General features: G+C 41.0%; 2 protein-coding genes across 5 annotated transcripts in view; both read right to left on the bottom strand.

Annotated features, from left to right (window-relative positions):
* mlc1 (modulator of VRAC current 1) lies at positions 1 to 8,630 on the bottom strand. 3 transcript variants are annotated; one of them, XM_042496561.2, is made up of 12 exons: positions 8,526 to 8,630; positions 5,958 to 6,280; positions 5,007 to 5,096; positions 4,774 to 4,827; positions 4,548 to 4,649; positions 4,309 to 4,410; positions 4,051 to 4,122; positions 3,855 to 3,971; positions 3,672 to 3,728; positions 1,862 to 1,984; positions 1,458 to 1,619; positions 1 to 1,133 (listed from the first exon to the last, which is right to left on the bottom strand). In XM_042496561.2, exons 2-12 carry the CDS (start codon positions 6,213 to 6,215, stop codon positions 1,053 to 1,055), a joined length of 1,218 nt encoding a protein of 405 aa, XP_042352495.1. In that variant the 5' UTR covers positions 6,216 to 6,280; positions 8,526 to 8,630; the 3' UTR covers positions 1 to 1,052. The 3 variants fall into 3 exon arrangements, with proteins under 3 accessions (XP_042352495.1, XP_042352494.1, XP_042352496.1); XM_042496560.2 differs by lacking the exon at positions 8,526 to 8,630 and adding an exon at positions 6,616 to 6,859; XM_042496562.2 differs by lacking the exon at positions 8,526 to 8,630 and adding an exon at positions 6,616 to 6,856 and having other exon boundaries at positions 1 to 1,130.
* Positions 8,631 to 9,883: 1,253 nt separating this feature from the next.
* Positions 9,884 to 16,614, bottom strand: part of abtb3b (ankyrin repeat and BTB domain containing 3b) — an 88,743-nt gene continuing 82,012 nt past the window's right edge. For both annotated transcript variants that reach the window (XM_088080035.1, XM_042495909.2), the window contains 7 exons: positions 16,194 to 16,372; positions 13,564 to 13,669; positions 13,157 to 13,259; positions 12,525 to 12,606; positions 12,329 to 12,397; positions 12,020 to 12,133; positions 9,884 to 11,237 (listed from right to left, as the gene is read on the bottom strand). In XM_088080035.1, coding sequence (XP_087936161.1) covers positions 11,028 to 11,237; positions 12,020 to 12,133; positions 12,329 to 12,397; positions 12,525 to 12,606; positions 13,157 to 13,259; positions 13,564 to 13,669; positions 16,194 to 16,372 — 863 coding nt within the window. In that variant the 3' untranslated portion in view covers positions 9,884 to 11,027. The remainder of the gene's footprint in view (positions 11,238 to 12,019; positions 12,134 to 12,328; positions 12,398 to 12,524; positions 12,607 to 13,156; positions 13,260 to 13,563; positions 13,670 to 16,193; positions 16,373 to 16,614) is intronic.

The following is a 16,614-nucleotide window of genomic DNA, read 5'->3' as shown; positions in this document are numbered from 1 at the left end:
ACACACACACGCACTGTACTTACAGTTGATAACAGACATTTTATTTTCCTAAATAAAACAGAATTCCATTTAAAATGATTTACATAAGTTAATCTGCAATATCCAAGTGGATCAGTTCTCTTGTAATAAAATGTTGCAACTACGACCACACCACTGTACACAAGAGTACACAAAAAAGTCAAGTACTGAACAAAACGTACATCACATAGTGCTAAGATAAGTCAGTGTTCACTATTTGAAAAGAATATCAGTGCAGAGTAAAGCCTGCAACTTAAGATCTACAGAAAGCTCTTCTATGAATGTGGCTGAGTCAAAACGTCACCTTAGAATAAACTGAATCAGTGCTAGGTGATAGATAAGCTAAGCTGCAACAAGCTGTGTGGCGAAAGTATCAAAAATGCATAGATTTCTCATTTTAGATAATTCTCTTAGGGATAAAAAATAAAACATGATAACCCGTGATTATATGGATGTTTTTTTTTTGTTTTGTTTTTTACACATATTGACATCCCATTCATCCTAAAGTACAACCTCAACAATGAAGCTGAAAAAAAGGCCAGAATAAATTGAATTGTATGCATCTACTGTATAAAGTTAAATATTTTGAAACATCATAAAACTTTGTGTTTAGGCCCAATTGCTCGCAACATTTTTATGCTACCAAACATTGTCTCACATGATTGTTCATTTTATATATCTGGTGTCAACGCAGAAATACTTATCAAAATCCCAGATCAAATAATGCTCACTCCAGTAAGCAGGCAACAATTATATAAAAAACCCAGAAAACAGACATCAAAAGCAAAATGCTCAAAGCATTATCTTTGCAAATATCTTACTCAAAGTTTAAAAAAATCACATCTGCCTTGCACTCTCCCTCTGATTTTTCTCTACCTTTCTTTCTTGATTTCCTTTTTCCTCTCGATCTATCTCTGAATGCATTCTTACTGCTTTCTTCCTTTATGTTCTGTTTCAGGATTGTTCTCTTGTGATTACAGCTTATTTATCCTTTTCCCACCTCTTATCAAACTCATCTGTGTATGTAGAACTCTTCACTGGGCCATTTGGACTACAACTGCCTTCCAGGCTCTGTCTTTGTCAAAATCCTGCAGCGTCCCATTGGCTGTCAGCTGCTGAGGGAACAGGACAGAAAAGAGGGAGAGAGAGATGAAATGTGGAAGGGGAGAGTTGACACAAACACTGAGATAAATGATGTGTGAAGGATGTGCTGCACAATGTGTTTTTATATGTTTCTAGCTCATAGACTTTTATGCCATCACATTTAAGTGTCATTTACATGAGCTACAGCTGTGAGTACACCTGGAAGAGAATTAAATGTGTAATTTTCCACATTTGCAAATGTTTCTTGCTGGAATTAGAGAGACAGACAAAGAGACAAAGACAGACTCAGAGATTTGTCCATTTATGTACTCAACTCCCGCTTTTACCCGCCTTACCTCACAGGAATGGTTTGTTGTGTGCATGTTGTCATCGCACTCCAGAGCCCCCATGCGGAGCTGACTCTTGTAGGAGGCACAGTGCACCACAGTGGCTGAAGTTAGAACTGCTTGCACCAGCAGAAGCACCATCAGAATCAGCAGCAGGATGTCATAGGATTGCTAAACCACACACACACACACACACACACACACACACACACACACACACACACACACACACACACACACACACAAAATTAGATTATCCTTAGTAAGATTTCTAAATGAGTCATCTAAGAGTTTCCCAAAAATCTGTTCCTTTATTTCTCATGCAAAAGGTGCTCACGGGCTGGATAGGTAATGCTTCTGAGAAAGCCCACACATTGCATACTACTGGTGAATTTTCACTTCATTAAGCTAACCTTGGCTGTAGGCACATCATGCAGGAAAATTTCAATAAAGCTGATCACACTGCAAGAGAGGAAGCCGGAGGCTGAAAAGAGCAGGGGAGACGTCACGCTGCTGATGGCAATCAGCACCTCCACCTGAGAGACACCAGGAAGACAGAAAAAAGGAACATATAAAAATTAGTTTGAAGACCCAGAAGCTACGGGAAAAAGACCCAGCTTGTATGGCTGCGAATTATCAAAGATGATCCTTCCTCAAACCCTATCCTAATTAACTTCCATGAGATACAAGATGTTAACTAATTATATTTAAAGCAACTTTTAAATATATTATACAGACTTTAAATCAATCTAGATTGTTTTGGTGTGAGTTGCTGAGTGTTGCAGATATAGTGGAACTAGGTGGCATTTTGCTTGTGGTGCTCAAACAGCAAAAAAACCCAAAAAAAACTTGTTAGCAGTTTTATGTAGGAACTATTCTCTACCACTTACGTACACTCACTGTATCAGCGTGCAGGAGCAGAAGGGTGCACCTGCTCACGGATGAGAAAATCATGCTTGTGACAGTGCAAGATGGAAACATTAATTGCGTCTTCCTCGGCTTAGCTGTAATGTTAGCTAAAAAAATCCAACATGAAACTGCTCACAACAAGGTCTGTGGATTAACTTGAGTCACAGGGTCATGATCTCTGGAAAGAGAAACTACTGTTGAGTTTTTCCTAATTTATTTTTTTTTGCTGCTTTGATCACCACAAGCAGACTGCTACAGATTTAAAGTCCAAAAGGGTTGAACATTTCAAAGGAGCAACAAACCATGATCAGAGGACTTTTGAGACCTACTGGTGACATAGAGCTGCAGTAGATCTCTAATGTAGGGAAAACTCCCGACCATGCATGTCTCTATAAGTGATCATACAAAGCTTTGAATCCAATTCTGAATTTGAGGGGAAGCCAGTGATGGGAAACTAAGAGAACGTTTTGGACTTTTACACTTGGAAATTATCCAGAGGTATTTTGCTCAGGCAGGTGAGTCACAATAGTTGAGGTAGCTCCATTTCATCTTGAGAAACAACAGGCCTGAGTTTTGCTGTTTTTCAGCTGGAAAAAACAAGAATAAATCAAAGACTAAACATGTTAGTCAAGAGTCAGAGTATAGTCTATAGTGATACCTTAGCTCATTGAAAAAAAATAACAGAGGAAGAGGAGGAAGAGAACCTAGATGATCAGCAGGACTCTGGAGTGGAAATAAGAACTGTTCTGTCTGGTAAAAATGTACATGTTTGTGACATTTTCAGCCTTAATTGAGATGTCTAAATTGAATATCATTTTAGCAGTGAAAGGAGATACTCTTAAAGGGAAAGAAAAGTATATGTAAAGAATAGGACCCAGAACAGAACCTTGAGGCACACCACAATGGAGAGTTTCAGAAAAAAAAGTCAGCAAGAGTAACTGAGAAACGTCTGTCAAAGAGGTAGGATGGCAATCACTCTAGGACTGACCCAGAGATACCCAAAACTGCTAAAGTTGGTCATTTACAGTGGTTTACTGTATCAAATGCTTCACTGATATCAACATTACCAAAAAAGAATATTCTCTCGCATAACCATGCAACATAATATAACTTGTGAAAAACTGTTTCACACAATATGTCCAAGTTAGGCCGCAGTCACAAAACGGTATTTGAATTCTTACAAAGACTGACAGCTCCAAATATATTACTTTAATTGATCACACCCACCCCTCAAAAGATATCAATCTTTTTTGTAGTTTTTTAAACATTCTCAAGGCTCTACTTCCAACAATTAGGATATTGTCTTGTACTCACCAGACATTTGTTGGGGTATTCTGACACGACATGACTGGCAATAGCACTCGGAAAACACTGCAAGGGATTAAACAGCAGACACAAAGTTACCTGACAAGGCCAGTGATAGAAAGCATCTTAGTTATCATTCTGAGCTGCAATCTCTACCATGATGAAAAGAAAGTCTTAGTAAGAAAAACATACTGCCACAAGAATCCAGAAAAATGTGACGGACAAGTACGGGCCAGGCAGCAAAGCATCCATGTTGAGTGCAATAATTCCTCCGAAGACAGCAGAAATTCCCACAATTACTTCGATCACCTGTTGGAGAATTCATCAGTGTTTGTTCCGCATTGACCAGACAGAAATATACTATGCAACATAATTTAAAACTACTCACAGAGTATGCTTTCAGGAGTCGAGTGGGGAACACAGCAGGCTTTAGAAGCCCAGATCTGTCATATGTCACCGGCTAAAAGATGGACAGAGAGATTGAAAGGAGTTAGGATGGAAGGATGAAAGCTATTGGGAGAGGAAGACGGGAGACACTTCAGCTGGGGGAATAAAAGCAATCAATCACTCATACACACACACACACGCACACTCACACTCACACACACACACACACACACACACACACACACACACACACACACACCTTCTTGTGGCAGCAGCAGTCTTCTGCAGAGCGGGCTGACAGGATGACAGTACTGGCCATCAACACCTCCAGCAAAATCATCAGAATGAGGTTAAAGTTGATCTGAGAACAGACAGACCGGGAGGGAGAGCAGAGACACAATAGCAGATGGAAGATTGAAAACAGGAAATTGAAATAATGCTTTATTTTGGAGAATAAATTGATATACTTGTATGCAACCAAAGGACTGGTCCATTTACATTGACAGCAGAAGGGTTCAGGACCAGTTTACATCCAAACCAAACCAGGCAGGTTGTCGTCACAGCAAATGTTGACACATAGACCACCTGGAAATCTGACACCTTGAAAAACAAACTGAATGAGACCTTCATTACTATCAAGCATCAATAGCCTTGAGGAAATTCAATTAAAAATCCACGAAAAGATAATTATGACTTTTGCCTTTGGTGGTCATTGTTTACTCACTGCAACATGTCTGTTCTTTGCAATGGCAAAACTAGCAATCGCTGCCGGGAGGCCCTGTGAAGAACAGCAATAAACGAGCTGCTGAAATATCTCTTTAGCAAATGCCGTCCCGAAAATGATGTGTGACTGGCATTTTGACACAAAAGGTCTAATCTGAATAATATGCATAAACTCATTCAGGAAGGGATGTATATGCACATAACTGTGATTACACTTGTATGGCGGTCACTTACAGAGCCAGCAGCACAGCGTAGGTAGTCCATGGCAACAGGAAACACATTTCCCAGGTACAGAGAGAAACCAGATGTGATGAGCAGACTGCCCTGAGGTCACACACACACACACACACACACACACACACACACACACACACACACACACACACACACACACACACACACACACACACACACACACACACACACACACACATAGGCATGCATATACAAAGACACTTGTTAATATGTTCAACAGGTAAGACTACACAAGAATGCCGACAGTCTCTGACACACACACACACACACACACACACACTTCAGCAGGTTTTTACTGGGAGCCGAATTATCTACAGACTAGGTCATTAAAACTGGTAAAAAAAAACATTGAATAAAGCACTTTCACACACAAGAAGCAGTGTTACTCCAATTCTGCTCATCATTCAGGGGCTGTTAACAACAGTGGCCACATGAAAACATGAATGGCCCTATCTATAGCGAGTGTTTGGTTTGCCCATTCTGGGCCACTGTAGAAACAAGGTGGTGCAACATGACTCTGTGGACGAGAACCCGCTCCCTGTGCAAAAATAATCAGCTCATTCTAAGATAGCAAAAACAATAGTGGCCAATTGAATATACACTACAGAAAACATACTTATTGCATGATATTCCAATCTGCCAGTATATCCTCCAAAATCCTACACACTGGACCTTTAATGCTGACACAATTTTCAAAGCAGTCGATTAGAGTTTGCACATTATGGAGAAGTAATGTAGTATGTTTCTCCTCACCTAAATATGGAAGCACAAAACAAGACTTGTTATCATCCCACTGAAAATTTCTAGATTGGGATACTTTCTAATCAGAAATAAGATCATCCCAACCTTTAAAATTTGTGTGATGGACTAAATAGATACACCCTGTGATGTGCTTCCTTTGTACCTCTCCCTGACCGTCTTTCCTCTCACCCCTATGAGGACGCTGTAGAGCCAGGCCCTGTAGCTGAAGCAGGGGTGCTTTAGAGGCTCCGGCTGGGCCAGCTGCAGGTCACTGGCCCTCACGTCCACTGTGTAGCTGTCCCGCTCTGGCCTATACCGCTCCCCCCTGTCTGGCCTTCTCTCCGTTCCTCTGTCGCCCCGTCGTCCCAGCGTCCCACTGCCCCTCTCCAGAGTGGGCATGTGGCTGTAAGTAAACTCCTCTCTGGCTGAGAGCTCGTCGCACTGCATCTCTGAAAGAGCTGGAGGCTAATTTCAGTTATGGGATGGGTAACGCCGAGTGAGGATTACAGCCTCTGGGGAAGGGGAAACACAACGTGAGAGTTGCATGAGTTCAGGGTCTGTCTTTTGACCTGTTTTCAACATGTTACTTCACAGCTGTTCCCATCAACAGGAGGTAATATGTTCATTTTTTAAATGAGTGGAAATCAGAGCACTCCAACATGGAAATTAAGGACAAAAAAATCAATGAGAATTGCATTAAACTGAAAGAAAATGAGCCATTAAGACACTAATCATGCACTATCCCCAAAACAACCCCCTCCCTTTTGTCTGCCTGAGCAGACACCACTTACTCCCTTTTTTTTCTTTTCGCAGCCTCTTATTGCTTTCATACTGCATTTGCACTCACCTGTTGTTGAGTCTCTTGCAGAAATATTGTCCACCAAAGGTATCCTTCAACAACTGAGATCAAATCACCACATGGAAGACAGCTTGTTTTTATCTGCAGCTCCTTCTGCTTGCCATCTCTCTCCCTCACACTTACACACTCTTTCACCCTCACTCTCCCCCTCTTTCTCTCTTTCTCTCTCTCAGAGTTCTCAGAGACAGCTCTGAAAAGTTTTTCAAGCCCTTCAAAGCGTGGAGCTAAAACACATGGCTCTTGTGCTGCCAGCCCACTTTGTGCCAAAGGGAGAGCGCCTGTGCATGACAACAAGGGGGAGGATGAAGGGGCTCGCGCTGGGGGCAGAGTTAGTAGGGCAAACACCCTTTTTACACTCCCGGTTTGCACATGCACACACACATGCACATCAACCCACTCACATAACTGAACAATAGACACTCAGAAATGAGCGCATGGCCATCACACAAAAACACGTGTTTACAATCTGCACTTCATGGCAAGAAAATGAAGCAGACAAATTCACAGAAACCATCATATACAGTGTCAAATAGTTGTTTTTGACTATATACTTAAATGTGTCCCCCTGTGGACTTCCCCTCATGACTTCCCTTGTTGTTACTTGGCGCTCTACTTGCAGTTCACAGCTCAGTAAATTAAGATGCCCAGCAGTGCTTTAGAAAAGAGGCAACAGAGACATTTCCACGGCTTAACCACATGGTCTCCCTGTCTGACACAGCTAATCTGATGATGGATAATTTCTGCTTTAACTACTTATTCAGTGGTAAGTCCTGTTGGATGACGACATATTGTGTGAGTGTGTGTTTACTGTGTCGCCATCTGAGCATGTACATGTATGTGCTCCTCAGGATTCCATTCAGTGTTTAACACAGCGGAGCATTCTCAGCTCAACATTGTTCCTGGGCGGCGGTAACCATGGTGACTCCTTAACAACTACTGTCACCCCGTCCCTCGCCATTCTAATGCCTCTGCCCAACACACACACGCACGCACGCACGCACGCACACATGCACACACGCACACTGCAAATACCATGCACACTCACCGAGAGAAAAGTATTGCAACAGTTTTCTGGGGATTTTAAAAAGGGATCTGAGGAACACTGATTATATGAGACACAATTCAATATCTGGGAATGTAAAAGCAAAAAAGCGAGTCTTAACTGGATTGTCTACTCCCAGTAATTTGATTTGATTTTGATAGAGTTTACTATTTCATAAACATAAAAAAAAACATGGAGCTAAACAAACCCTGCGTATCCTGCTGCATTTGACATTTATGCCACATACAGAAAAATGAATAACAGTATCATGTTTGGCACTTTGGTTTCTCTGCATGAGGCTGGCACAAAGCCTGGGGCAACATTTTCTAATTACTGTAAAAATGATTATCATCTAACAGCACTATGAATCTCTGTTAGTTTCAATCGATACACAATGCATGTCTGCATTAGAAGTGGAGTTTTTTTTTGCAGTACAAAGTCACACGCATGTTTTTTTCACCGCTTTCCTTTTAGGCTCTTTCTGCAAGAGAGCAGACCAGTGGAGAACAAGGCCACTTCTGTTCTCTCTGCACAGCTTTGATTCCCTCTTTCTTCTTCTTCTCTTTATAGGTGTCTTTTCCCCTCTGATTTGCTTTACACCTGTCAATGTATCTCCCTCTCCGACCGTGACACAAACTCTGCTCCTACACCTCTTTGAACTTTCAGGAACATCTCTTAAGTGCTTCAATCCATATGAAATAAACAGCATATTGCCTCTCTCAGACACTGAGATACAGATTGTGAGTGTATATATATATATATATATATATATATGCTGGTAAAAAGCCCCAAAACCAGGCAGGCAACACACTCAAAGTACAAAAGATTTAAAAATTAAAACTAAACTGAAACCAACCAGGATGACAAGAGGAACTCAGGGAAGAAATCCAAAAAAAGAACATGAGAGACCACAAAGGAAACAACATCATGAACACAAAGATGAGCACAGTGATTATCGCAGATGAACTGATTTAGGGACAGACACAGGTGTATCCACACAGGGAACTTATCAATACAACAAGATACAGCTGGAGGAGGTGGATACGGGCTAAAGGAGGGAAAAACAGGGATTGGCTGACAACAACAGTGCAGAGAACACTCGGGTGGAGCAAACAATAACCTGCTGAGCAGGAGAAGACTCTGGGATCAGAGAAGGACAAACGAGTCTGTAAGACAGATGTGACAGGCAACAGGCAAAGGCAGGAAGTAGCACAAGATATGATGCATGAGGAGATAACTTACAAAACAAATCAGGAAACAGATTGACCAAGTCCAGAAGACAACAGAATATCAACAAAAACCCAGGATCATGACAGCATATTTATCCACTAGTGCTCTCTCTTAAGTATGGCATGCAGGATACACTCCTTTCCGTTATTAGCTCCACAGGGAGTCCTGAAAGCGGGAGGACAGAAGTGATTTTGGACACAACCCAAGTTAACTAGAGGCTAAATGGAAGTTTTTCTTTGTTTGTTTGACATTATAAGAAAATTGACATTAATTGAAGCACATCCTCCAAATTGTCAAGGAAAAGTCCAAGACTTCCCAGGTGAAGACAAAAGGAATGCATTTGAAGATAAAGATAATTATTTCACAGTAAGATAAAAGCGTGGTGTCCGGGAATATCTAATAAGCCAGTGGAGGACTCAAGCTGAGGGGCAAGGATCACGTTTTCACTGGAGGTCACTGGAGGGCACCCTAGAGTAGACTTTGTCACAATAGAAGGCACAATAGAGAGCACTTAATCACGTTTTCACCATTGGGAAAGCATCCCGGAGGGCACTTCATCATGTTTTCTTTACTGGAAAGACACCTGAGAGAGCACTATATCTCGTTTTCTCCACTGGAGGTCACCCTGGAAGGACACGTTATCATGTTTTATCTAGAAAAGAGGTATCTAAGAGGGCACTGCTATGTAATTTTGTCAATTTTGGGGCTTAATACATTAGTATGCTAGGCATAACTTGTTAAAGGACTTCCTGTTCTTTACTAATTTTGGTCATTGATTTCAGCCTATTTATAAATACTGCATTGGCTTGTGTGCAGTTGGGGGCCACATAAACCACCTTCCAGCTGAGATCTAACCTTCTGTGGAGAACAAAATAATGACAGGACAGCCTTTAAAATGTGACTTCAAACAGAATAATAGATCTTCCCTTGCGGGTGTTTTGGAGCCAGACACTGCACCAGAGAAATCTATGAGCAGATTCATAGTATTCTTTATATTAATCTTTATAGAGGAAAGGTATATCAAGTCACACATATACAAGTCATGTGGTTTCACAATACCTGGAAAACGGCTGATAGCATAACGTTCCCAGTTTAGGACTTAACAGGCCTCTTACACACAAAATGATGACACTATTTGACTGTTACACATTTAGTGACCCATGCTGATGACATACATATCCTCACCCAACTGTCAGTCGTATAAGTGTAAAAGCAGCTCCTCAACAAAATCTTCAAACAGTTCGAACAGAAAAAATCTAAACAGTCATCCCTCTGTCATGCAACATTTAAACATAGATATTTAAAAGATGAGCTTTTTGTTTTTACAGCAATATCCAACAGTAAGACACATGAGAAAACATCTGTGGATATAGTATGTACATTAACTTACATTATCAATAGCTCTGTTTTTATGAACAATATTTACACAGTATCCTGGAGGAAGGAAAACTCCTCTTTGCCCAGACTCATTTGCTGAAAGTCCCTCTTTTGTATCATTAGTTACTTTTCTGTTGTTTGTCTTGTTTGGCTTTAAAGAGTAATCAGAACACATAATGCAAAGTGACTGACAAATATACAAATTAAGTACTATGTACAGGTCCACATGTTTAAGCAAATAATCACAGCATGACGCAGCTGTTCTTCCTTACAGCCAGGAAGGGACACACTGATGGCTTTTCACATTACGCTGAGGTTGCTCATGGCCTCAACACATTGTTTTCATGTAGTGAGATGCTCTGACTGTTTCAGTTGGTTGTAACTTTTCCTCTGAGTTCGCGTGGCTCTACCTGATCCGTTCAGTCCAACATGTAACATGTACTACTTAGCTGACAAAGTCTTGCTGAATGAAGGACATTGTTACAGTAATGTCATGTTACTGGCAAATTGTGGCATAAAACAGTTATCTTATGACAGTCATTGTATGTTACTGTGATTCATAGTTGACAGATATCAACAAGGCAGACAGACAGAACATCTGTGCTAAGATAACGAGAAGCATATTCGCAACTGATGAGCTTCACAGAGACAAAGATCGTCATTTGATAGTCCACAAGTTTTCTTTTCATCTCAATACAGTGTCATGTCTCTGCTATCACACTGGTAAATATCACCTGTCCCGATCCAGAGATCAGACGATGGAGCCCTTGGAGGAGGACAGGTGGATGGACTGGATGCGGATGGCCAGGGTTTTCTCCAGGTCCTGCAGGATGTCACAGCCGGGGCTATCCGGAGGTGTGTCGTACAGCAGCTGTTTGAATGGCTCCAACTCGATCAGGATCAACATGTTCTTTAGGAAATAGCCCTCTATGTAGGACGCCAAATCTGGTGCATCAAGGAACTGTGGAAAAAGGGGAAAAACACTGTTGTTTTGACTCTAAAAACTGAAACACATTTTCAGGAAATTACAGAGTAAATGTCTGGTTTTACATTAGATTACATTGGGTTCAACCTTAATTTTAGTGTAGTACATGTACTGAGAATGCAGTTTAACATCAAACCATAGGTGCAAAAGCAGTGCAGGTATAAGAGTATAAGAATAAAAATATAATGCAGAGTGCAATTTCAAGTAATACTAATAGTATGCACAAAATGAACAGCTTGAGGTACAGCATGATCTAAATCAGTGGTGTCAAACATATGGCCTGAGGGCAAAAACTGCCCATTCATAGGGTCCAATCCGGTGCAAATGTATGGAAAAATGTAATAATGGTAAGTAGTAGACTGACTGAATGTGGAAAAACTGAGACATATTGTTGAAATTACACTTATTTTCATTACAAATTGTTGAACTTGACATCTAACGCTGTTCATCATCTGACGAATGTTTTCAGAATGAATTTGAACTTCTTTACGCTAAAGGAAAAGAAAAAACACAGGTGTTGTTCTGGTTATTAGACTCGTCAGGCCCTTGTGAGATTAAACTGGGATGAATGTGGCCCATGAACTGAGTTTGTCACCCCTGGTCTAAACTGAATTAAGATAAGGCACAACAATAGTTGGCCATTTTCTATCCAAAACACCTTAAAATACTTTTTTTGCATGGCTTGTTTTTGTACTGTCCAGTAGCAGTATTAATCTGGGATAACTCTTTTTTTTTTTTTTTTTTTTACATTTTTGTACCTTGGTGTGGTTGTAGATCTCCACGCAGGTTTCAGTGTTGATGTTCTTGGTGCAGATAATCTCACAGTGCCTCTGCAGCGCCTCCAACTGGAAGAACTTGGCTGCAGACAGAAGCTGAAGGAAAACCACAACAGATTAAGAGGAAAGTTTACAACCTGTTTAGAATTTGATGTTAGACTTTCCTGTAGAAATACAGCACAACATTTAAAGGTGACCTTGAGATTCTAAACTGTTTCATACTATAAAGTTTTTCAGTGTAAACTTTGTAGTACATTAATTCAGGTCTACAGAGAAAGCAGTAACCCTCACCTCCATGACATCAGTGTTCCTGATGTGCAGAGCTTCTGTCCCTCCGCAGTACAGATACTGCATCACAAGCTGTGAAGAGGAAACACATATTAAAGCTCCCTCACAAGGATGAATATACTATTAAATTAGGAAGGAGCATGATTGTGTTGTTCAAGTGTGATTCAGAAGTGTCTGTTGTTTACAGTAATTGCATTACCTGAAATATGTGATATTTGACATTGCTGATTTCAATGCATGTGTTTTCACCGCAAGGTCTGTTCGCTAGAAGAGATTTAAACCTTGAGAGAAAGAAATATAAAAAGAGAGGAATGAAATGATAGGTCTGAACTGAGTCTTTGGTGTTTTTAACATTAAATAAATGTTAATGAAAATATAACTTTATAATAACCAGCAGTTTGTAGCACGGAGGGAACCTCATACTACTGTGCAGCAATGGGTCTGTTTTAATGAGTTACTCTGAGGACATAATGTCAGCAACACATTTGAGTGATGTGGTTTCTCTTCATGACAAGATTGATTGGTTATCATCAAAGTAACATGACATGAGAGTGAATTGGACGTCCTGTCGAGATCCAAGGGATGGGAAAAAGGACTCTGTGGATCAGCAGGAGGAAATGTGCAGTACTAACAACAGCATATTAACACAGCATGTCAACTGTAGGTCAACTGCAGGAATTGATGTCTTTTTCATATAAAATGTACAGTTACACATTCAGCATCTTTATAGAGTTAGCATATACAGTGTAGCAGAACCATATACTTGAAAAATGACTGTTTTCATATTTCCTGTACTTCGGTATTTGAAAGCTGATGTTTAAGTGAGAGTACCTGCTGGAAGCTGTGAAGAGCAGGACTTTGTGGGCATAATAAGGCTTCCCCTCCACCAAAAAGGTCACATCTGACATCTCTTTATTGTTCAGGAAGTGAGGATCTGGAAGACAAGTGGCCAGAAAAACTTGATGTTTTTCTGATTATCATGAAAAAAGGGGGGTGTACAACTTCGCCTTAGGGGCTATCCTAGACACATTTCCTTACTCTTTTTCTTCACAATTCCTATTCCACTCTCTGAACACTAGATGGTGTTACGTGCACTTGCAATTTTCCCGCATTATGCATTTACTAGCAGCCTACTCAAACAAATACATCAACATAGAGCTGTTGTCCTGCCTTAAAACTGTACATTTATAACCAGTACAGATTTCACAATGACAAAATTAAAAGGAGAAGTCCTGTACCCAGGCGTGATGACTGCTTCCTCTTGATCTCGGCCAGTTTGGGGATGGGATAGGGGCCATAACACTGAGTGAAGATTGCAGACAGCTGCTGGCTGATCACCTCGTTCTGACAAAACACAGACAGAGTAACAAAACATCAGAGAGTGAGGAAAACTGCTTGGGCGGGCAGCGCTCAGCCAACATCCAGGAGTTCATGTTATGCAAGAACACAAGTACTTTCTTTAGTGTTCCTCTCCTACACAAACATCCCCAACACAATTATCAGCACAGAGAGAGAAGTGTAACTTCTGCAGCCTCGGATCAAACTCAGCACTCACTTTACTCAAGCAGTTGTTCCAATAAGCCACATTTTAGTGACTATTTCACACCTTTGAGAGGGGATTAGATGGATATCAGGCTTATTTCTGGCACCCGCTGTCCCTCAGAGATTATTATGTTTGAGAATACCATGAGAGGCTGAGTTACTGTAAGAGTGTGACATGTGAAAGTGAAAACAGGTGAGCGAGATCTTTTTACCCTTTCTCTTAACTTTCCTCTTGTTTGTGTGTGTGCTGCTAAAACTGAGGGAGAAGGAGGGGCAGTGGCATTCAGCTGCAGCAGCAGTGCGCGACACAACAAGCCCCACATGTGCAGTCAGCCTGCTTGCTCTTACTGAAGCATGATGCCAACAAACAGCTTTTAAAAACCACCTTTTTCACCAGGGACAGTATGCATTTATGGAGATTTCCCCACATTCACCCACCAGAAACAATGTGTGACAATATGAGATAGATGGATAGATAGATAGATAGATAGATATAGATAGATAAACTAAATTTAATTCATAGGTCCACTGTTTAGGGGGATATACTGGCAGAAATTGAATATAGCATAATAAGTATGTTGTTTTTAGTGTATAAATAAATAATAGTGAAAATAAATTGTGTGTTTTCATTACCTTAGAATGAGCAGTTTATATCTACATAGGGAGCAGGTCCTCAGAAAATTAACACTGAGTGAATTCTTAACAGGAAATATTTCAGCTGGCTGCCACCTGAAATCCTCATCACTAGATGCCGCTAAATCTCCCTAAACCTTACACACTGAACTTTAAATTAATCGAGGAGAGTGGAGACAAACTGAATTGAGCTGAACTGAACGGAAGTGAAAGACAGGGCAGAGCCAGACATTACAAACATTTGGGGCTCGGCCCAAAACCCAGGCGGAGTTTGGGGTCATACTTCCCTGTGAAGATTTTTTTCACTATTTGCAGCAGCTATATGTACTATTTTTTTTTAAGACAATTGAGACAATAGAATGCCTTAAAATCTGGACATCATTTGTGAAACACGATAGTTGCTAAAGAGGAAAAAAATCATCCTGTAGAGCCAGCATCCCATATCGTATTTAACTGTTCTCCAACTGCCTTAACAAAACAAATGTGGAGGATGACTAGTTTTCACTCCTGCCATTTAAAGAGGCAACAATTGTCTGGTGTTGTTAAGGTAGAATTTTGGGGAAAGTGTTACTGATCCTGAGACTTATTTTGGTTTAACTCTGCTGACTTACGTTTCACAGAGTGAATGTTCAGCTGATAAATCTGCTATATCTGAATCCATGCCATAATAATGTGGGCTACTCTAACTGCAAAATTACAGATCCCCAACAATGCCAAGTAAATGTGACCTTAATATTTTGAAGTAATCATTAGACCAGAAGAACAACACTGGCATATATTTTGGTAATAACACAAGGTTGTTAGTATTTTACTATAAAGACCTAAAAGCTTTGGAGACTTCTGAGAAAACATTTAGTGCTGAAGTCCCAGGAGACCCCATGCCCCCCAGGTCATAACTGGTGAGAGGGAAGCTACCTGAGCTGAACTGAACTGAATTTAAGTGAATTAGATGGAGTTAAACTTAAGTGAAGTGAAGGGAGGTTGAACTGAACTGTACTAAACTCAATAGTTGAATCGAGATTTCATTGGACCAATGCAGCAGACTATGAAAGATGAATGGACCTTACCTTGATGTCTCAGGACCTCATGGTGGAGCCAACAGTGCCAGGGGTCCCCGAGGACCTCATAGAGATGAGGGTCACTGGCCCCACCATACATCAGCCAAGACAAGGACTGACACTGCAGTGATCCACTGAGGGCCACGATGGCCTAAGTGTATGAGTGTGTGTGAGAAAGAAATACTGCTGGTCTGGGACTGCACAAGCATGTAACTCTCTGCAGGTCTGCTTGTGCGTTTCATTTATTTGTGTGTGTGCATTGCAGTGTTTTTCCTCATATCAGCAATGACAGCACAAGTCATCACGCCGGCAGGGCAGTGCTACGCCAAGGCAGAGCAGACAAAACAAACAGAGGTGACAGACGCAACGATGATGTGCTGTTTTAAATCTAATATGGCCTACCAAGGGGATCATGAGCCTAAGTAATGAGACAGGGCCCTGATCTAATGAGCAGCACCAGAGAGGAGCGGGGGGAGGGCGTGTCATCAATCATTATCATGTTAGGTAATTGATATTGAGTAGGCCTCTGGGGCGCCGTCAGGCTCTGTGAAGCTGATGTCCTGACTACCTAATGACAATCTGAAGTAAAGGAGACATATTTCAGAGCGTAGAAGAAGATGTAAAGGTTGCAGTACCTTGCTGGCTCTGAGGATCTGGAACATGAGAGGCAGGCCATGTGTGATGAGCTCCTCGGTGTACTCCTCTTCCTCGATACAGCTGAACTCTTTCAGAAGACCTTGGATCAGAGGGCGGCGGTGCTGATGGAAACATGTGCGCAGAGACTCCATCCAAGTGTGCAAAGTCCATGGAACCCCTGGGAAATTGTTACAGAGACATCAAACATATCCAACACACACACACACACACACACACACACACACACACACACACACACACACACACACACGCATAGATAAGGTGTTAATGTTGCATACAGAATGTGATATTGTATCGTGATAGGTGGACTGATTCTTTTCACTGTATTAGCTACTTTAATTGATACATGTTATACATTTTTTTTTTACTTTGCAAAATATGGCATCAGTTCCTTTGTAA

Source organism: Plectropomus leopardus, chromosome 7 (assembly GCF_026936395.1).
Source record: "Plectropomus leopardus strain MGB_pleo_1.0 chromosome 7, ASM2693639v1, whole genome shotgun sequence".
NCBI lineage: Eukaryota > Metazoa > Chordata > Actinopteri > Perciformes > Serranidae > Plectropomus > Plectropomus leopardus.
This window is presented reverse-complemented; position numbering and strand designations above follow the sequence as displayed.

Bases quoted from the DNA above. Each gene is read 5' to 3' on its own strand.
- mlc1 (XM_042496561.2), bottom strand. From the start codon at position 6,215: ATGCAGTGCGACGAGCTCTCAGCCAGAGAGGAGTTTACTTACAGCCAC. The intron at 5,097-5,957 runs GTGAGAGGAAAG...GTGTGACCTCAG, and splicing joins TCTACAGCGTCCTCATAGGG to GGCAGTCTGCTCATCACATC. The intron at 3,972-4,050 runs GTGAGTAGTTTT...ATTCTCCAACAG, and splicing joins GACTCCTGAAAGCATACTCT to GTGATCGAAGTAATTGTGGG.